Consider the following 22,191-nt stretch of genomic DNA (forward strand, 5'->3'; position numbering starts at 1 on the left):
TTTGACAGAGAGAGACAGAGAGAGAGAGGGAACACAAGCAGGGGGAGTGGGAGAGGGAGAAGCGGGCTTCCCGCGGAGCTGGGAGCCGGAAGCAGGGCTCGATCCCAGAACCCTGGGATCATGACCTGAGCTGAAGGCAGACGCTTAACCGACTGAGCCACCCAGGCGCCCTTCTGTGTTCTTTAGAACTCTTCCAGTGAGTATATATTATTTTCTTTGCATATGTTAATATCATAACAAAATTAAGTAATGAGCTTTATTTTTTAGAGCAGTTGTATGTTTACAGGAAAACTGAGCAGGAAGCACAGAGTTCCCATCTACCCTTCCCCCATTCTCTCCCCCCACCCGCACACTTTCCCGTTACCTATATCTTGCATTAGTGTGGTATGTTTGTTACAACTGATAAACCAATATCAATACGTTAGTAAGTAAAGTCCATAGCTTACTTTAGGGTTCACTCTTTGTGTTGTACATTCTATGGACTCTGACAGGTGCATAATGTCAGGTATCTACCATTACAGAATAGTTTCAGCACCCGAAAAATCTCCTCTGTTCCACCTATTCACCCCTTCCTCCTTCCCTCCTACTGAATTCCTACAACCACTAATTATTTTATTATCTCTTAGTTTTGCCTTTTCCAGAATGTGATAGTGTGGAAATCATACGGTATATAGCCTGTTCAGATTGTCTTCTTGTACACAGCAATATGCACTGAAGGTTCCTTCATGTCTTTTGGTGGATGGGTACCTTATTTATTTTTTTATCACCGAATAATATTCCATTGTATGGATATACAACGGTTTGTTTATACATTTACCCATAGAAGCGTATCTTGGTTGCTTTCAGTTTGGGGTGATTACAAATAAAGCTGATATAAACATTCATGTGCAGGATTTTGTGCGGACAATTTTAAGTTCATCTAGGTAAATACCAAAGAGTGCGATTGCTGGATGGTATGGTCAGTCCACATTTAGCTTTCTAAGAAAGTGTCAAAACGCTCTCCAAAGTGGCTGTACCATCTTGCATTCCCACCAGCAATGAGTGAGATGTTCTGTTGCTGCACATCATTGGCAGCATTTTTGTATTGTCAGTGTTGTGGGTTTTAGCCATTTTAATAGGTGTGTGGTGGTATCTCATTGTTTTCCTTTGCAGTTCCCCAATGACGTATGCAGAGATGTTGAGCCTCCTTTCGTATGCTTATCTGCCATCTGTGTATCTTCTTAAGTTTTTGAGTTAATGTTTCCCTATTGACACAATAGTTCTACTTCTAAGAAAAAATTCCCAAAGTCCATTCATATTTATGACAAGGTAGTTTACCATAATGTTGTCGGTAACAGAGCAAAGTTGGAAACAACCTAAACAGCAGTTTGGTTATATAAGCTCCGGGGTATGTCTACATAAGAGAATATCATGCAGGAACTAGCGACAACATCTTACAGTAAGGGTTTGCAAACCGTTGGTAGGACAAGGACCAAATCCAGCTGGCTACAAAAAGCACACAAGCCAAGAATGATTAGACACTTTTAAATAGCTGAAAAAAGTAAAAACAAGAGTAATATTTTGTGACATGTGGAAGTCACATGAGATCTGAATTTTAGTGTCCATAAATAAGTTTTATCGGAACACTGTCACACCTAATTGTGTACATATTTCTATGGCAGCTTTTACGCTGAATGTAAGAGTTGAATAGCTACAAGACCACACAGCCTGAGAAGCCTAAAAAAGCTATTGTCTGGTGTTTTACAGAAAAAGCTGGACAACCCCAGTTTTAGAAGAAATTCAGTAATACAAAACTCAGTGATATAAAAGGGAATATAGAAGATGATCCCATTTCTGATGTTGATATGAAAAGAAAAGGAATATAAGTAAATCTACCAAGATTGCTCTCCCTGACCATTAGGATGGTTGATTTGTTTAATTTATAATCTTATGACTTTTTTTTTTACAATGTACATATATTGCTTATACAGTCACATAAAAATGTTTGAAGAAACATACCACTGATCATGCTTTAAATTTACAACTTTGAGATGGATATATGAGAGAGAAATCTCAGAAGGAGAAAGAGGAGGAGTGACAAAGTATTTGATAAGTGATTTCTGAGGGCCACTGACCGATCAGAACCCATGCCAGGCAAAAACACCAGCACACTGCACTGACTCATCAGAACTGCCTCTGGCCATAAACACTCCGTGCGACAACACTGACCCATCAGAATGGACACCAGGGACAGATGCTGAGTCCAACTGTGCCTTGCCACATCAGCCCAAAATCAGCCCTGGAAGGAGAATGGGAAGGTCCCTTGGTCTGTTGGTTTCCTTGACTCTTTGATCTTCTAGAAGGATTTATCTACCTTTGCCAATCTGTGTCTTTTTAACTGGAATGTTCAGTCCATTTACATTTGTTTCAATGCATGTATTTGAATTGTATATCAGCTCCAGCCACTGGAAGTTCTCAACACCTCTTCCCGTGGCAGAGGACACACACACACACACACACACATACACACTCACACAGGGTGTTGCCATCCTCCTGGACCCACCCATCACCAGAATGGATTGGTGGTTATCCCCGCCCCCTTCAGTGTCCCAGTTTTTCCTGATAGATGTGCCAAACCTAAAGCACATGTCTGATTCCCGAGCTGCCAGGAGCGGCTAGGAAATCAACCAGCTGGCATTTTCAGCTCCTATATTGAGAGATGACAAAAATAAATGAGACTCCAAAATATTAAATATCTACATTATACTTGGTAAATAGCTCCAGACATATTGTACTTACATGGTTTAAAAATTTAAAAAAAAATTCTACTTCAATAGAGTAGAATTCACCCATAAAGCAGTTTCCAGAGGAATCATGAGGTCAACTGGCACTTTGTTTTGTTTTTATCCTGAGATATGTGGCCTTGAGCTTCACAGGAAGTTATCACAAGAAACTGGATATTCTGGGGCACCTGGGTGGCTCAGTTGGTTAAGCATCTGCCTTTGGCTCAGGTCATGGTCCCAGGGTCCTGGGATCGAGCCCCGCATCAGGCTCCCTGCTCCGCGGGAAGCCTGCTTCTCCCTCTCCCACTCCCCCTGCTTGTGTTCCCTCTCTCGCTGTGTCTCTCTCTGTCAAATAAATAAATAAAATCTTAAAAAAAAAAAAAGAAACTGGATATTCCCACAATGCCTCAGTGTTGGAAGTGAGACCCTCGCGAAGGATGGACGACCCTGCGTCTCCATACCAGCATCTCCTGGGGTTACACACAAACCTGCTGCTGCCACCCTACTACTTGAGGGCTAACAAGGTACAGGAGATGTTCCAAAGAATCTTTGTGGGATGAAAGAATAAAGAGATCACGTGATTCAGCCTCACAGGTCTGCTCTGCAATAACAGAGCAAGGATCATCTGCCCTTCCACTGAAACGGTTGAGACGGAGGAAAGCTCTGTGACTTCCATAAGAGACAAGGTTTTATATCTAAACTTTACACTTATAATCCCTGCACGGAAAAGAAAGGGATGAGGCCAGATGCCCTGCCTGTCTTTTAACACCCTATTACAGTTTCCTTTGTTAGTTGAGCTCCACTGGTCTAACAAAGACCCGAGGAAAGGAGCCATCACAGGGATAAAGTCACCAGAGCAATTCAAATGATTTTTCAAATTCAATGATTTTCCCACACAATTTAGTTCCCAACTTATAATGTGCCAATTACCACGGCTCACAGAAAATTACTCCCAAACTTAGTGTTAAAATGACCATCTAGGGGCGCCTGGGTGGCTCAGTCGTTAAGCATCTGCCTTCAGCTCAGGTCATGATCCCAGGGTCCTGGGATCAAGCCCCACATCAGGTTCCCTGCTCCGCGGGAAGCCTGCTTCTCCTTCTCCCGCTCCCCCTGCTTGTGTTCCCTCTCTCGCTGTGTCTCTGTCTGTCAAATAAATAAATAAAATCTGAAAGAAAAAAAAAAACATATATAATGCTCACAGATTCCATGGATCAGGAATTCGGACAAGGCACAGAAGGGGCGGCTTACACTGTTGCATGATGTCTGGGGCCTCGGCAAGAAGCTTTGAAGGCTGGAGGCTGGAATCATCTGAATGCTAGTCCATTCACACATCTGGCAATTGAGGCCAGCTATGGGCTGGGGACCTCAGCTCTTCTCTGAGTGGGTCCCTCCACACAATCTCTCCATATGGGCTAGTGTGGGCTTCCTCACCACATGCTGGCCAGGTTCCTGGGGCAGGCATCCCAACAAAGCCGGGCAGAAGCTATATTCTTTCTATGCCCTAGCCTCAAATGTCACGTGAACATTACATGTAGCATACTCTATTTTGTATGTGCATACATATGATGTATATAGATGCATATGTATTAGCTATTACCTTTTAACAAGTTATCCCCAAAACTCAGTGGCTCAAAACCACAAAAACGTATTCTCTCATGTAGTTTCTTAGGGTCAAAAATCTGCAAGCTGGGTTGTTCTGGCTCAGGGCCTCTCACGAGGGTATAGTCCAACTACTGGCTGGGGCTATAGTCATCTGAAGGCTTGGTGGGGCGGGAGGTTCCATCTCCGAGCTCCCTCACGTGAGTGTCACAAGAAGCCCTGATTCCTCACTGCGTAGATCTCTCCGAGGGCTGCTCTGACATGAAAGTGGCTTATCCCCCAGCAGGTGATCCAGGCAAGAAAGTGAGTGCAGACAAGATAGGAAGCGTGGTGCCTTTTTAAACGGGATCTCAGAACTGACACAGCATCGCATCTTCCCTATGTTGTTGGTCACACAGCCCAATGCTTGGGGCAGCGAAGGAGGGAAGTACAGTAGGGTGTGAATAACAGAAGGTGGGGCCACACCTTCTTTCCCCTCACCTTCTTTAAGTTCAGTTCTATTTTGTTCTGCTCCATCCTCATGTCCCAGCCTCTAGCACCCAGTGGGTACTCGATAAATACTTGTTAGATGGATACTGTGCAAGACAGTGCTAGAATTTGTCCACAGCCAGTTTCCTCCCTTTTTGCACACCGAGCACTTCCCAGCCCCTTGCCGTTGGGTGAGCCTTGTGACTGCTTCTGGACAGCTCAATGTGAGTGGAAAAGACTCGTGTCACTGTCAAGCTGAGGGAGTGAAATGCACAGTCGTGATCCCTTGTCTCTCTCTTTCCTGCATGGCATCCCAAGAACTTTAGAGGCCAAGTGTTCCAGCAGGTGCAACTCAAAGCATGAATAGTCTTGGGGCGCCTGGCTGGCTGGACCGAAAGAGCATGCGACTCTTGACCTCAGGGTCTTGAGCTCAAACCCCATGTTGGGTGTAGAGATTACCAAAAACAATAAATAAACTTAAAAAAAAAAAAAAAGCATGAATAGTCTTTGTCATCTTCAGTCCCAGACCTAAGTGCCTGTGTGAGACAAGCAGTAGGCACGTGGAAAGTCTCTGAGCTTTTCTGGAGGTGTTAAGGCAGCCTGACCTAGCCTATCCTGATTCCAGATACCTTAGCTCTTTTATCAGTGTTGCTTGCTTCAGGTTACAGACAGGGAAACTGAAGCTCTGAGAGGCCACAAGGTTTGCCTGAGATCCGGCAGCAAGCATACAGGGGAGCAGATGAGTCTTCTACCTACTAGTTGGAGAGGTAGTATGTACACTGGTTGAGCTCATGGAGGTTCGAGGCTGTGACCTTGAACCGACACCTGATGAGCAAATCGCTAAAACTCTTTGCAAAAGAGGGACATGATTGCTGCCTTCAGGTGGGGGTTAAGGAGGGGTAAGTCATAAATCAGAAGCCCTTGATCAATGGTAATTGTCATCATCATCCCCTTTCACCACAGCTCCGGAACAACAAACCATGCATGTGCCAATCTCTTCCCTTTCCCTTGACTCGGATCTTTTTTCAAGGCATTTTCCAGTCAATTTCAAAGCTTTTAGACAAGCTGGCTTCTCCTGGTGACGATGCCATGGGGATATTTTTCTTTAGGAAACATAACCCGTTTTCTAGCTTTCTGTTAGCAACCTTTCTCTGCCCAATAGGCTTCTTTGGCCTTTCTCATTAGTGTAGCCAGCCTGGGGCCAGGAGGTGGTCTGCTGACCCAAGTCCGTGGATACAAAATGAACCGCTTCTCCCTCTACCAGCACGCAAGGCCCTACCACAAGAGCAAATGTCCAAAACAAAGCAAAGCTTGGTCTGCAAAGGCACACACGTACCCAGACTGGAGAGAAGAGGTACTTCCAAAGCTCTCCTACTGTACTGACAAAAAAATCAGTACTTGTTCCTCAGTATAGGAATAGTCAACTCAACAGGGATCCAGACACATAATAAAATACTATACGGTCACCAGAAAAGACGAGGTAAGAATGTCTGAGTCCTGACCTGGAACGATGCTGACAATATGGTTTTAAGGGAGGAAAAGCAAGTCCCAGTACGACACATAGAGAATAAACTTGATTTTATAAAAGAAATACAGGGGCACCTGGGTGGCTCAGCCAGTTAAGTGTCTGCCTTCGGTTCGGGTCATGATCCTGGGGTCCTGGGATGGAGCCCCATGTGGGGCTCTCTGCTCAGCTGGGAGCCTTCTTCTCCCTCTCCTTCTGCTCCTACCCCCTGCTTGTGCTCTCACTCTCTCTCTCAAATAAATTTTAAAAAAATCTTTAAAAGAAATACATGTTAATCTGGGCACGTACAACTGTATGTGCTATAGAGGTATATGTTTATACATACATACAAATATACATTTACACACATATACATACATCCACACAGAAAAACACACACACAAACACACACCTGTATGTGAAAAAAATATGAAAGAGTAACTCAAAATTGCTAACTCTGATAGTTTCTTGTGTGGGACTGAGGGTACCAAGGACTCCTACCTTTTAATGTACGAAATCTATATCATTTGAATTTATTTTAATGAACATTTATTACTTGTCATTCAAAAAACCTATATAAAGAGAATTTATAGACAGCTACCTGGCCCCTACACGAGAGCCATGTAATTACACCAGAGGGCTCAAGCCCCGGGTCAAGTGCTTCAAGTGTATCATCTCATAGAACCCTTATACTATCTCTGTAAGGTAGGTGTAAGTATCCCTAAATGACCCATGAGAACAGCAAGGCTCAGAGTCAAGCGTATGGTCACACAGCAGAGTCTGCCGCGAAAATTAGTGAATCACATTAGTGAAGGGGATACGCATCTCCCACAATGCAGTCTGTCCACGCACTCCTTAACTGTGGCACCACCATTTCCACAAATTCACCTGCTTATCAAACTCAGGCTTCAGAGAGTCTTCCGTGAAGATGTGGAATTGGATCTTCCTGTGGCTAAAGAGTATGGCGGATTTGAGCATGACCAGGGTCTCCTCCAGCCGATTGCCGCAGGCCACCACGGCCAAGTGGATCCAGAGCTCCGGAGGCAGCCCGGCCTGAAAACTCCTGAGTTCTCCAGGCCTCCTAGGAAGAAGCAAAACAAGTTAAAGCTATTAATAAACTCATAAAATTTAAACACACACACACACACCCAGCTAGTGAATGGTTGGAACATTTCAAAACATGAACAGGCACAATCTGTTATATTTTATAAAGTGATAAGCATTTTGACAATTCTCCCTGCTTAGAGAAAAATACCATTTATTCCCATATTTATCCTGGCAATAGCAGCATGAGTCACTGTTTGGACGGCCATAGGTGTCTGAGACTTTTTCTGCCCCACTCAGCTGTCGAGCGCCTGCTGGCTGCCGGATGGCCCGTGTTTGGAAATAGCACTGCTAAATTTCCAGCAGCTGACACAGGGGCTGTGCTGCTCACACTCACACGGGCCACGCAAATTAGATTTGAATGCAACATGGACAAGACGAGGGTGGGTTGTGGCTTTCCCATGTGAAACGAGCAACATGATATTCCCATCATCTGGATGGTTTTAGGTTGCGGTGGAATGCATGACCACCACACCAAAGGAAAATCATGCGAGTCTGGGAGGTGAGCAGAGAAAATAACATATGTGCCTCCATCACATCTTTGGAGAGTCTTGAGAAACAGGTGTTAACCCTAACTGTCTCACTCAAACTTGCTGAGGTGGTAGGTTTGAAATTCGGCTTCCAGTATGTGAGTCGTATTAATGAGAAACAGGCAGAAGAGGAGGCAGGTTAAGCTGAAAATGACCAAGGTATTAAATACTGAGTCAACAGCTGAGAGGGAAATAGGGTCCAAGGGTCCAGAATCATCATCCAGCTATTTCCTCGCAATAAAAGATTTGTTCCAGACAAGGAGACGTAGCCAAGCCTCAAACACACCACTGAGAGACATTTGCAGGCAAGTTGGAAGGAGTTGGCCTGGAAAAGGTGCCCTGAGACGAATGAAACTAATTTACTTGCACAAAAGACTTGGAGGCCAGGGAAACTTGGACATGGAATGCTACCTTCCTTCCAAAACCTTCCAGTCCAATCAGTGCACTGCTCCATTACCCACTGCTCTGTTGAATAATGGCAGTCTTGCTCCAGATTTCTTTCACCAGAAGGAGAGGTGAAGATGTGGGTGGAGCACGTCGGACAGCTTTCCAATTTGATTACTTAAGAGCGTGCTTAGTGGAAGCTCAGCGAAGCTCAGACGCAAGAGATACTCAGATTCCACTGATTTCACAGATCACAGAACAGCACTTAGAGATGTCCTAAGTATCTCCCAAAGTTGTCATCCACTTCTCTTCATCCCCCTGCTGCTACCCGATGAGGCCACCAGCTTCTTTCACCTCAACCACTGTGACAGCTCTCTAGATGGGCCACATACCTCCAGTCTTATCCTTTAACTCCCACCCTCTGATTTCTTCTTTTTGGCACCAGAATGACGTTCTTCTAAAATGCAAATAGGAATGTGTTATTCTTTTGGTTAAAATAAATGTAAGGGCTCCTGGCTGCCCTCAAGATTGAGTCCAAACTGATGATCATGGCTGCTATTTACATTTCTTGTAACTGCCTCCAGCATCCCCAGCCTCAGGGGACAGCCATTCATAATCATAGCCATAGTCACACATACTCCTACTCTCCATCCATTTTTGTTTCTGGTCAACAGACTGCTGGGTTGTCTCCAGGTCTTGGCACTCATCTGTCTCTCTCTCTCTGTCTCTCTCTCTCTCTGTGTCTCTCTCTCAGAAATGCTCTCCTCTGCTGTCTTTTTCCTGCTTACTTCAGACCATGTATTAATCAACAAATCTATACGGAGGACTATGTGCCTTGCACTGTTCTAGGTACCTGAAGACAGCAGTGAATGAAAAAGACCAAGATGCCTGCCCTTCTGTATTCTAAGGGTGGCAGGGGAAAGACAAAGAAGGAAGTAGCAGTAACTTAGTAACTTACATAGAAAGTTAACCAGTGATAGGGGCTACAAAGGAAATACACCCTTGAGCAGAGAGGGATGCAGCAGTGGCTGTTGGGCTGGTAGATATTTTTATACAGTGCCGAGTTGGGAAAGTCCTCACTGAGATGGTGAAATCTGATGACAACTTGAAGGAGGTGAGGAAGTGAGTCATGTGCATTTCTGGGTGAGGAGCATTCCAGGCAGAGGAGACAGTCAGAGCAAAGGTACTAAAACAGGATCATGCCTGGTAAATTCAAGGACCCCTGCTGAACGGACTCAGTTGTCTTCTCTTCCTCAGCTCTGTGGGTGAGTTTTCGGACCCACCATTAAAACCAGTTCCCAACTAACTTATGTAAAACGGTGGGAAGGATGTGTCACAGTTAACGCTAAAATCACAGTCAAGTAAAAAAGAAAAAAAAAAAAGGCAAAAGACTGGCCAAAACATGCTACAAAAGAGATTTCATGCAAACTTGTTTGCCTAAAATTATGCTCAAAATTTAGGAACACTGGAATCATCCAAAGGTACCAACACAATCAATGCAATAGCACAGATATCTTAAATACGAACCACTGCCCTGTCCCAAATAATTTTGCCCAGTTTAGCTTTACCTATTTGGCTTCTACATGAACAAAAAGCTTTAACCTTAGTAATCAGGAAAATACTAATTTTTTTTTAAGATTTTATTTTTTTACTTATTTGACAGAGAGAGAGAGAGAGAGCACAAGAAGGGGGAGCAGCAGAGGGAGAGGGAGAAGAAGGCTTCCCACGGAGCAGGGAGCCTGATGCAGGGCTCAATGCGGGACTCGGTCCCAGGACTCTGGGATCATGACCTGAGCCGAAGGCAGTCACTTAACTGACTGAGCCACCCAGGTGCCCCGGAAAATACTAATTTTAAAACAGTAAAGGGACTCCATTTTATTTTCAGATTGGCAAAACTTAAGAAATAAAATAAAAGCTGACCCATTCCAAGCTCCAGAGTAGATATGAAGGCAGGGAACAGCTCAGAAATAGCCAGGGGTGGGGCACCTGGGTGGCTCAGGCAGCTAAGCGTCCGACTCTTGATTTCCACTCAGGTCATGATCTCAGGGTTGTGAGATCTCTGTGCTGGGCGTGGAGCCTGCTGAAGATTCTCTCTCTTCCCATCTCCCTCTGCCCCTCCCTGCCTTAAACAAAAGAAAGAAAGAAATAGCCAGGGGCAGTGTAAGTTAACCCAAACATTTTGGACCTCCGTTTGGTAACATCTAGCAGGAATGAAGAGGCACGACACCCTCCAGCCCTCCAGTTCTATGCCGACATATATAACCTGAAGAAATCCTTGCACATTTGCACAAGACCCATTCAAGAATGCTCACAGCAGCCCTGTTTATAATAGTGAAGAACCGGAAATAGCTTTACTGTCCATACATAGGTGAATCATGAACATAGGCAATATGTTTAAGAGGAATACTACATGGCAGTGAAAATGAACAAACCAGAATATCAAATATCAACATAAGGTCAAAGAAGAAAAAAGCAACTTGCAAAAGGATAGCAACAGAATGATACCATTTAATTTTTTTTAAGATTTTATTTATTTATTGAGATAGAGAGTGAGCACGACCTGGAGGACAGAGGGAGAGGGAGAAGCAGGCTCCCCTGATGCAGGACTCAATCCCAGGACCCCATCCCAGGACCCCGGGATCATGACCTGAGCCGAAGGCAGACGCTTAACCAACTGAGTCACCCAGGCGCCCCATAGAATGATACCATTTAGATGAAACTTAAAAACAAGCAAAATAGCATTGCATGTTGTTCACAGAGTTATGTAGTAAAAGTAAACGTGCATGAGGATGATAAACATCAAATGCAGGATAGTGGTTATTTCTGGGGATTTAAATTTTTATTTCTTAAGATGAGTGCCAGGTACACAGAAATTCTTTATGTTATTATCTGTATTTTTTGTATGCCCAAACTATTTGATGACTTTTTTTTTTTTAAGATTTTATTTGAGAGAGAGAGTACATGCGTGCATGGGCATGTGCGCTTTAGTGAGCAAGGGGAAGAGCAGAGGGGGAGGGAGAGGGAGAGAATCTCAAGTAGACTCCGCCCTGAGCAGAGCTGACGCGGGGCTCGATCTCATGACCCTGAGATCATGACTTGAGCCAAAACCAAGAGTCAGACACTGAACTGGTTGAGCCACTCAGGCGCCCAAAAACTTTTTTTTTTTTAATTAAAAAGAGCTTGCACTCCTCTGCAGCATAGCAAGCTACTTCTCTGCAGGCTTCCGTGATTTGGGACTGCACAGCACAAAAAGCAGGGGCTGGGGACTGCAACCTTCCTTGGTGTCTGGTGACAGGTATTAAAAAAGAAAAATAAAGGCCTCTCCTGATGGCAGTTCAAGTATCAGTGGTTGGGATTTAATGAGACCTTTCCTGCTCCCCCTCTATTACCTCTCACATTACATTCAAAATCTCAGGCTTCAGGTAGTAAGCATTTGTGTTGTGATCAAAATGAATAATCAAGTTTAAGGGCACTGAAATGGTGTGCCTTTCACCCACTCCTACCGACGGCACACACAGCGCCGCTCAAATGTCACTTGAGACCCTTCGAGGATCAAGGGAAAGTCCAGTTCATGAACCTAAAACTCCTTAACCCCTTGAATGACAGAGTTTGGGAAGGGAATGGGCAGTGGGGAATTGTAGCACTGCTCAGACTGATGGTTAACTATTCTTATTTATACTTTATAAAAGGGGACTGGAGTGGACACTTGCTGTCCAGGATTTTGAGAAGCTTCCAGTTAAGGCTGGGACGGATGGTAACCATCTTGGCCGCCATACTGGTAGAGCCTGGATGGGAGTCAACACAGTAGGAAGCAGAGCCAAAAGATGGCAGGTCACATCTTTGCTGGCCCTACTTAAGCACGTGTATCCAGGTGCACCTGACCATAACTGAGGACCGTTCCATTTTTTTTTTTTTTTTTTTTAGAGAGAAAGAGAGTGAGCACAAGTAGGAGGGGGGGCAGAGGGAGACAGAGAGAGAAAAATCTTAAGCTCCACTGGGTGTAGAGCCCAGCATGGGGCTCAATCTCACAACCCTGAGATCATGACCTGAGCCAAGATCAAGAGTCAGACACTTAACTGAATGAGCCACCCAGGCGCCCCCAGACAGTTCAATTTTTAAGCCAGCACATTTCCTTTTGCTGAAGCCACATGGAAACAAACTTAACAGCTTAGCAATCAAAAAAAGAGTCCTAAGGTAGGGCTTAAAAATGTTTCCAATCCCCTTTGACTAGCTCCACCTCTCTCATATTCTCACCTTGAGTCAGCCTTTGAAATGCTCACTGAATCCATGTCTTCCTTGTTGCTCACTGCTAGGGCCCTGATCCAAAGCCCCATCACTCTTGCAGTTTTGTAGCTGGATTAGATACCAGATACCATCTAGTGCAGGGGATTCCCTACCCAGGTCACACATCACAGTCATTGGAGGTGCTTGTTAATATGCAAACCTCCACGCCACAAGAGATTCTTAATCAGTGGGTCTTGGGGGAGGTCCTAGAGTTTACTTATTAATACAGCTATACCACAATCACCCACAGTTCTTGGCTACAGCACCTCTCCTTTCTCTCCCAAAATCTTCCCCCACACCCTCAGGAAAGCGCACTCCATGCTCAGCCTTTTCTCAGGGTAGTCTCTTCACATCTTGCCGTAATGAAAACATGGCTACCTTGTGAGGTTGCCGCCTCCCCAGCAGACCCCCATGTGGAAGCTGCTCCTCCTCCCCTCCCCCAGGAGCCTCGGGACAGTAGCTGGGCTGGTGTCCTCCTTGTTCTTCACTGCCACACCTAGACATGGGATGTGTCTTCATAGTGACATCTGTGGATGAAAACTACTCTATCTTCTGTCTTTGTTGGTACCATCTCTCAGCTTCCCGAGAGTGCTCTTAACTCAATGAAGAGTTAGTCATTATGCTCACAAAATTCCTCCCAGCACTCTCCAGGACTTCAACCACTGTTTAGAAGATGTTCCCTGCCTCCTGACTCTTCAGTCTGGGGACTTCTGCACCCACCACCTTTCCTTCTTTCTACCTGAGACACCCAGTGCTGCACTCACGTCCTGGACTTTTACTGTGTCCTCCACCTGGAATATTCTTCCCTTTGCATGGACACCTCCTTCTTTTTGAACAGCAGAATGAGCTTCCCTGACCACCTCATCGAAGGAGCACCCTCCCTTTTATTCTTTGTCATGGTCTTTGCTTATTTCCTTCCAAAAACTTACCTCAGCTGGTGATTATAAATTCTTTCAATGTAATTTATATCAAGGACACAGTATATACCACCAATCTAAGGCAATGTAAACAAGCAAAATCTCTATCTTTAGAAAAAGATCAGAATAAAATATATAATGTACACTTCTAATTAAAAAAATAAAAGAGGGGTGCCGGGGTGGCTCAGTCATTTAACTGTCTGACTTGATTTCGGCTCAGGTCGTGATCTCAGGGTCATGAGACTGAGCTCTTTCTCGGGCTCTGAGCTGGGCGTGGAGCCTGCTTGAGATTCTCTCCCTCTCCCCCTGCATGCACATGCTCTCTCTCTCTCTCTTTCTAAAAAATATATACATATATATGTATAAAACATATATATTGAAATATTAATGCTGGTAACTGGAAAAAAGTCTTGCCCTATAAAACTTTCTTTGCATGTTATGTCCTGGTCCATATTCCATTGAATACATATTTTTACAGCTGTACTAATAGTGTACCTACAACCTCATATTCCACATTTTTCATCTGATTCTTTTACTTTTCTTGTTACTTTTTAAGTCTTCATAGCCGTATCATTGTAACTGGCTAACTACTAGTCCATCCAAGGAAAACACCAGAGCTTATTAGCATTGCCCTTTCGTTGGTTGTTTCCAACTATTCTGTCATATTAAAAAAAAAAAAAGTCTGGTACTAAACTGTGAGCCAACAGATTTTTTTTCTTCTTTTCTTTTGGCCTTCGACTACATTCCCAGAAATGACATTCCTGGGTGAATAGCTATTATCCTACCAAGAATGTAGTAACCTTGATAGTTTCTGAAATTTACCCAAGAGTTAGAAAACACATACCGTGAGAAAAAACAAAACCCCCAAAACAACAAACATGACCCCTGCCACCTCCGAGTTACTTGCATGACATAACCATGGAGCTGACTGCTGAAACACGATGAGACGGGCTTGCATACGGCATCCGTGCCTCCAAATTCTGCGTGTTCCAGAGGGTGATGTCTCAGCTGCAATTATCATTAAGACACCGCATCAAATCACTTTGAGCCTCTGAGTGAGAAAGCCATTCCATTCCCAGTTCTTTCTCTACAATGTCAGTAAGAAAGTCTCAGCTTGGTGCTAACATGTCTTGGACACCTTTCTAGTGTTACCTGATCCTCCCTTTCAACTAAAAAGACAGCAGATCTCAGATACAGAACCTTCAACAGCCAAGTCAGAAATGACCAATATTGTTTCATCTTCTTAGTGTAGGATTCGAGGATTACCTTCTATTTATGCTACCACCGACAATTTGTGGCAGTGATAGAAAGTTTCCCCTAAAATAAATATACTTAGAATGTGGAGAAATTAGAACCCTCACACGTTGCTGGTGGGATTGTAAAAGAGTGCAGCCACTTTGGAAAACAGTTCCACAGTTCTGGTTAAACACAGAACTACCACGGGACCCGGCAATTCCGCTCCTACGTATCTACGCAAGAGAAATGAAAACCTATGTCCACACATAAACTTACACACAAACGTTCATAGCAGCATTAGTCACAATAGCCAGAGTCTAACCCAAATGTCCCCCAACTGATGAATGGATAAATAAAAGGCGGCATACTCATAAAATGAAAAATCATTCATCCATTAAAGGAATGAAGTGCTGATGCATGTTACAACATCTATGAACCTTAAACACGGTAAATTGTGAACCTTGTGAAAATACAGAAGACCACATATTTCTGATTCCATAGATAGGAAAAGTCCACAAGGGGCGCCTGGGTGGCTCAGTGGTTGGGCATCTGCCTCTGGCTCAGGTCATGATCCCGGAGTCCAGGGATCGAGCCCCGCATCGGGCTCCCTGCTTGGCGGGGAGTCTGCCTCTCCCTCTGACCCTCTCTCCTCTCATGCTCTCTCTCACTCTCTCTCTCTCAAATAAATAAATAAAATCTTAAAAAAAAGGAAAAGTCCACAATAGGAAAACCCAGAGAGACATAAAGCAGATTAGTGGTTACCAGGGACTGGGGAAGAGGGTAAATGTGGAGTGACGGCTTAATGGGCACAGGGTTTCTTTCTTTCGGGCGGTGAAAATATTCAGAAATTCGGTGTGGTAATGGTTGTACAACTCTGGAAATAAACTAAAAACCACTGTATTGTACATCTTGAAAGGGTATTTGGATTGTATTGCAATCAAGCTACGATTAAATAAATAAATGCACTTATGTTTAACAAAGATTTTTTTTTTTTTAATGTTTCAAGTTAACACTGGTAGTGGCCATATCGTAAGAATGATGGCTCTGATGTGGGATTGACTGCCATTTGGAAAACATTGTCTCAAGTGTCCCGGCTCAAGCCCTCTCTGTGCAAACTGAAGATGATATTCATTGGAGGCTCAGAGGGAGAAGCAGCTTTACCAGCCCCACACTGTCCGAGACGAGGCGTCTCCTTCATCGCTTAAAAGTCTCAAGAGTGCGACTTAATTAAACTTCAATTTCTGGAGTGAATAAATAATGAAATACGGCTCTTATGTGTAGTACTATTTACTTTGTGGCCTATTACTGCAAAACACACTGAATTATTAAAGTGAGTAACTGGTTCTCCTCAGACCCTCTTTTCTGCAGTCTCCTGCTACCTCTTACCAGGGCTTCTCCGTAACTGACAAGCTAAATTAACTCAGGTAAACCTGATGCTGTGATACGGGCAGGCAATGGAGGCTTAACAGAAAATCCCTGCTCTTTAAAACAGAATCTAAAACAGTGCTGTTGGTAACTCATTTTAACAGGGAAGGAAACATAGAAATATTTGGGGAAAAAATGGTAGAAGATGAATCTTGAGAAATCAAATACTCTCATCTGGTGGAAGAATGGATTCCCTCCCACGTGGAATCCTACCAGATGAAACCATAGCTATCGGAACCTGCAGAAGGCCTGCTGATGAGGCCAGAGTAGCTGTTTAGAAACAGAAACACCAGGGCGCCTGGGTGGCTCAGTCGTTAAGCATCTGCCTTCGGCTCAGGTCATGATCCCAGGGTCCTGGGATCGAGCCCCACATCGGGCTCCCTGCTCCGCGGGAAGCCTGCTTCTCCCTCTCCCGCTCCCCCTGCTTGTGTTCCTGCTCTCGCTCTCTCTCTCTGTCAAATAAATAAATAAAATCTTAAAAAAAAAAAAAAAAAAGAAACAGAAACACCTTGCTTCAGCCTCTAGAAGGCGAGTCTGGTAATGGGTAATTAGATCCATGCTACGCGCTGACAGCGAGAGGCACGAATAAAGTTCCCTGCAAACCACAGGTCTGGGCACACATTCGTCCCCTGACAAAAAATTTCCCTGCAGGAGCTGTGAGTAGAGCCTTCACTTTAGAAACCCAGACATGACGCTAAGGACTGTGCTAACAGTTAAATCACTTTTAATGACCCATGGTTTGGAGTTAAATCAAGTAGCATTAATCTTCCAAGATAGGCAGAGAAGCTGACGTTTGCCTTGCAGCCATGGTATTATATGAATAGTGTCAACCCAGTGCCAAAAATCTGCTGGGGGAGGGACAGTGCATAACACAATTATTTGATAAGTGCATTCAATTATGAATAGCATATTTTTAGTTTGGATCATGATATTTAAAAACATGGCTGTGTTCCTAAACAAAGTCTAGGTCTAGTACGTAGTAGGTGTTCCAAGCCTGAAGTGGTCAATCTTGTCTATGTGTCTATCTGTATGCGTGTCTGCTTTGAGACATTATTGGACATACACACCTGCTTTATGATTAGTAAGTGGCAGCGCAAGGATTCAAACTCAGGGAGCTGGACTTAAGAGCCCACGCTTTTAATCATTATGCTCTGTTTGGGGCCACACACAAGTGATTCAGAAAAGGAGCCTGCTCTGGGCAGATAAACCCTTTATCTGTACTCAGGGCTCGCAGCTCAGTGATCTGAGCCTGGACTGGATTTTAGCTCCCTCCCCCGCCCCCGCACTCACAGCCTCCCTGGGCATGACTCTCAGTGCACACCTTTACCAACTGCACCTTCATAATCCATGCATTCACCGTTAGCTGACATCATGCACAAGTGTATTTATATATACTCCTCTCCCTCTAACTCTGTGATGCTGCCTGGACTAATTCTCTTTTCATTTGTTCCCCTCATGATTGTTCCTGACACACAGGAGATTCTATTTCTCCATCTCTCTCTTCTTCTCAAATTAAGATGTTATTGAGATTGCAAAATATGAACCAGCAGTGCTAGTTTGAAATAAATGCCTGGTGACATACGAGGGAAAAGAATGAGGATTACATGTTCCGCAAGTGGACACTTCTAGCTCATCGCCCCAAAAAAGAGCATGAAAGACCAACTGAAGGAGAGGAAAAATGGGTCCCTCCAGCTAATTTCCATCCTCTAAGGCCTCAGCCAAGAAGGGATTTTTAATTTTTATGATAATTTATATACTTTAACTTATTTTATAAATTATACAAGCAATGCATACATTCCTCATAGAAATAAATTTAAAATACAGACAAGCCAAAGGTGGGTACCATAATTCCAATTCCATAACCACTGTTAACATTTTAGTATAATGGGTATAATCTTCCAGAGTTACACCCAATGTATGTGGATGTGTATCTATAAATATGTAAATATATAAAAAACTTGTTTTAAAGGGGTAATTTTTATAACCTATTTTCCCTTACAAATAGGAAATATCTTCACAGATAAAAAAGATTTAATTGAAGGATCCTCTTCAAAGGGATTATAGAAAGCAATCAGATAGCTCAAATTTCAAGATTTGTTCCCCAGTACAGCATGGTGGTAAGCAATTTGGCTCTCGAAGCACATGGACCTGGCTTCAAATTCTAGGTCTGCCTCTTGGCTGCCCCATCTTGGGCAAATGCTTTAACCACTTCTGACCCTCAGTTTCCCCATCTGTAAAATGGGCGTACTGATTATAGTGGACATCTGCTTTTGGTTTTAGTGTTTCTTACCAGCACCCATTTCCAAGAGTTTCTGGTAAGAACACCTCAATTTTCTTTTGGGGAAACCATTCCTCTTCTGTTCTCAGTCCATGAGGTTTGGAAGGGCTGAATCATCCTCTCCCCACGCATGGCCATCAGCGATCGGATATGGTGTGCTCCATGTCAGGTCAACAGAGGTAGCCCTGGGACTCGTGTTGGATGAAGTTTTTCCCTCAGCGGTGACTGAAGGAGGAGAAGGCAAGCCCAGATCTGTTGGAACTCTCATGTGGAGAACACCCATGTGAGGGTGTGGCCCACAGAGAAGGCAGCAGAGATGGAAGGCAGAGGCAAGATAGCTAGAAATCTGGGATACACCTGTGATGGAATCCTTATCTCTTTTGCACTTTCCAGTTTTATGAGCCAGTAAATTGCCTTTTATGACTAAGTGGTATAAGCTGATGAGCTAAGACTCTTTCTCTTGCAACTGAAAGTGTTCTGACCTAACCAATAATAGTACCTTCCTCTTAGGTTGTTAGGGAAGAAATGAAATAATATGGGGAAGCGCTTCATACAGTATTGTGGCTTAATTTTTTAAAAAGATTTTATTTATTTATTTGAGAGAGAGAGTACAAGTCAGGGGTGGGAGGAGAAGAAGGAGAGGGAGAAACAGACTCCCCCAGTGAGCAGGGAGCCTGACACAGGGCTTGATCCCAGGAGTCTGGGATCATGACCTGAGCCGAAGGCAGACACTTAACCAACTGAGCCACCCAGATGCCCCATATCGTGACATATTTTGTCATCATTAAATATCAGTTGTTACCACCACCATCATTATTTTTAAATGCTAACCTGAAATGTACCAGAAGCCTTCATTTTTCTCTAAATATTTTAATTCCATGACAAAAACAGGCAGGCAGAGCAGCAAAAAGCATGGTACTTTAGTCAGTATTCTATCTTACTGCAAGCCAGATTTGAAGTTTTTCTACATTTTTTTAAACTAAATGTTTCTTCTAAAATGCCAATTTCCAATATGTTTCCGACTTCTCTTGTGTTTCCTGTAAAAGCAATTTCTAACAATGCATTCTCCCTGAGGGGTAAAATCTGATACCTGAACACCAAAGCTCCTTACTTTAAGGCTGGCGGTCAGACAACTGAGGTCCTTGTAATTCTCACAAAACTAGGAGGAGGAAAACGCAGAGCATCTTCAAGCTCAACCAGAGATGCAGACCCCCAGATAGCAGTGTCTGTGGACAAAATTCTGCATTTGGGTTCCCCGAGAACACTTCCTAATTCCCATGAACTCTTCGCCCACCCTCTACTTTTCTGAGCTGGGAAACCATAAGCTATCCGCCCTCGAGTAGACATCAGAGCTAGAGAGGGCCACAATTCCAACTTGACGCTCTCCAGAACCATAGTCCACGTCCCCGAGAGGCAGTCAATGGTCCCCCCTCATCTACTCCTTTAGCTTTTACTGAGGATCAGAACACTGAGGTTGGTATCTTAGTTATCATATATGGAAGCTGAGTTTTGATTTCCTCAAGTCATAATCCAAGAAAAGCCTGCCCTAATCTGCATCTGAGTCCCAGCTCACGTTTGCTGAGAGTTTCTGGCATGCTACATTCTGTGCCAGGATTTTACCTGTGTTACTTCATTTTATCATTGAGCTTATGAGAAAGCCATGATTTACTGAGGAAGACTAATTCAGCTCGTTAGCTGGGCCTAGTCACGATTCAGTTCCTAACTAATAAACAACAGTGGACAAGAACAGGACTCGGACAGGGAATCATTTGCTGAGTGACCACCATGAGCTAGCCCTGCGCTAGGTGCTTTACGTACATTATTATTATTTTATCTCTTTGGACCTCAGTTTCCTCGGGGTCACATTTTGGATGACGTTTTCTCCACTGTCTCTTCCTTACATAAAGCTTGGATTCTAAATTGTACCAATGATGAATTTCTACTAGACTATTTCAGTCCATCGTGTTGCTAAAAGAGGTCAAGGGGAGGGAGCACGGGCAAACATGAAAACATCACCTTCAAATCTACCAAGTCACTTCTTGCTGACACAAAATCACCGAGTCCCAATAAAGGCATCAAGTCAAGAAATTCCTCTTTCCGGGGGCAATTTTCAGAATTTCAGAATCTGAAATAAATCAAGTGCTGGGGAAGATTTGGAAAAGAACACAAAATGAATTCCATCTTCCACAAAAGTCTCTTATTTTCTTGTTTTTAAAAAAAATATTTGAAAGGGTGGTAAATATATATATAACATACAATATTTTGTCTTTTATTTTCTCACAGTGAGATAACATGAAGAGAAGTATTTCCGAGGAAAACAAATCTGTTTTCAAATTTTCTTCCAAAGAATCTCACCTATGAGTTAGTAGGGGGATTAGTGTCAATATAGCTACTATTTACTCAACCTAGTGAAGGTGTTAAAAGCAGGTGCCACATACCCAAATTAGTCAGAACTCCGTGGTGGTAAGTGAAAGAAACTCAGTTCATGGATTCCAGGAAAGGGATGAAACAGCCCAGCCAGCAAAGGGCGGAAGCTGGCCTTGGGAACGTCAGGACTTGCCTCCCCCCACCTCACCGCCCCCCCCCGCCCCGACAGTGGCTTTGTGTTGCTTCTCACATTGGGTTCATATACTCTCAATGCAGACCAGCTTCCTCCACATGCAGGAAACATGGCAGTCAATCCTGAATTTCATACCTTAATCTTAGCCACTAGAAACAGTTTGCCCTTAAACTGTCTCCGATCCAATTTTTAAATCCCTAAGAGAGGGTCTAATTTGGCCCAAGGACCTATCTTGAATCCCCTGCCACCACCTGGGGATCCCCTGCCACCTGGGACAAGGTTAAGGGCACATAACGGCTGTTCCAGGGTGCGGTAGATGCACCTCTCCTATGTGTCCCCCTGCCACCATTCCCCTTTCTCTCCACTAACAGCAGTGAGATTTTGATTTAAAGAACCATCTGGTTTGGGTAAGATGATTTTGGAGAAAAATACCAGACACCTCAACTCCAATGCATGTAACGGGAGGGCCCAAGACAGGGCAGGTGTCAGGATTTGTTGATTCTTGGGCTCAGTATGTCCTCAAGGATCCAAATTCTCCTACTTTCTCTATTCTACTGCTCACAGCGATGGCTGCATCCTAAAGCTGGTCCTCTAAGAATCAGAGTAGTAACTGCGACTATTTGTTTCCATGACCATATCTAGCATACGGAATCTTTTGCCCAATAATATAAAATATGTCCTTCCGTCTGGCTGATCCGGCAACGTGGGTCAGGTAGCACCTGTGGACCAGGACCTGTTGCCAGAGAAATGAGGGTATTGCATATTTTAGTCCTGCATGCACCAGCCTACACCATGAAGGGGGAAGGGGGGACGACCATGCCTGGCTTACTCCACCTCCTGGAGGTGCGGTCCACCCACAGACTGCAGCGGGCTGGGAGCAACAGAGATCAGGAGCCAATCATGACACCCACCACCTTACCTTCCCCCAGGTGGTGTGACGGCCACAGTCTCATCTCTAACTAGGGGCTGGGCCTTGCTTGGTTTAACGTCCATCTTTTTTTTTTTTTTTTTTTTTTTTTTTTGATGTCTGATCTTATTTATTTGTCACTCTTAGAAAATACCCCTCCACTCCTTCCCGGTTCCTCCCCCATACCACAGGCATTTAAACCAATGAAAGCCAATGAGATGGGAGAAAACTGG

General features: G+C 44.0%; 1 protein-coding gene across 2 annotated transcripts in view; it reads right to left on the reverse strand.

The window, feature by feature from the left end:
- The window catches only part of GXYLT2 (glucoside xylosyltransferase 2), a 97,263-nt gene that overhangs the window by 67,954 nt on the left and 7,118 nt on the right, over positions 1-22,191 (reverse strand). For both annotated transcript variants that reach the window (XM_036111877.2, XM_078075984.1), the window contains exon 2: positions 7,222-7,414. In XM_036111877.2, the coding sequence (XP_035967770.2) occupies positions 7,222-7,414 (193 nt within the window). The remainder of the gene's footprint in view (positions 1-7,221; positions 7,415-22,191) is intronic.

The sequence above is a fragment of the Halichoerus grypus genome, chromosome 1 (genome assembly GCF_964656455.1).
Source record: "Halichoerus grypus chromosome 1, mHalGry1.hap1.1, whole genome shotgun sequence".
In the NCBI taxonomy this organism is placed as follows: domain Eukaryota; kingdom Metazoa; phylum Chordata; class Mammalia; order Carnivora; family Phocidae; genus Halichoerus; species Halichoerus grypus.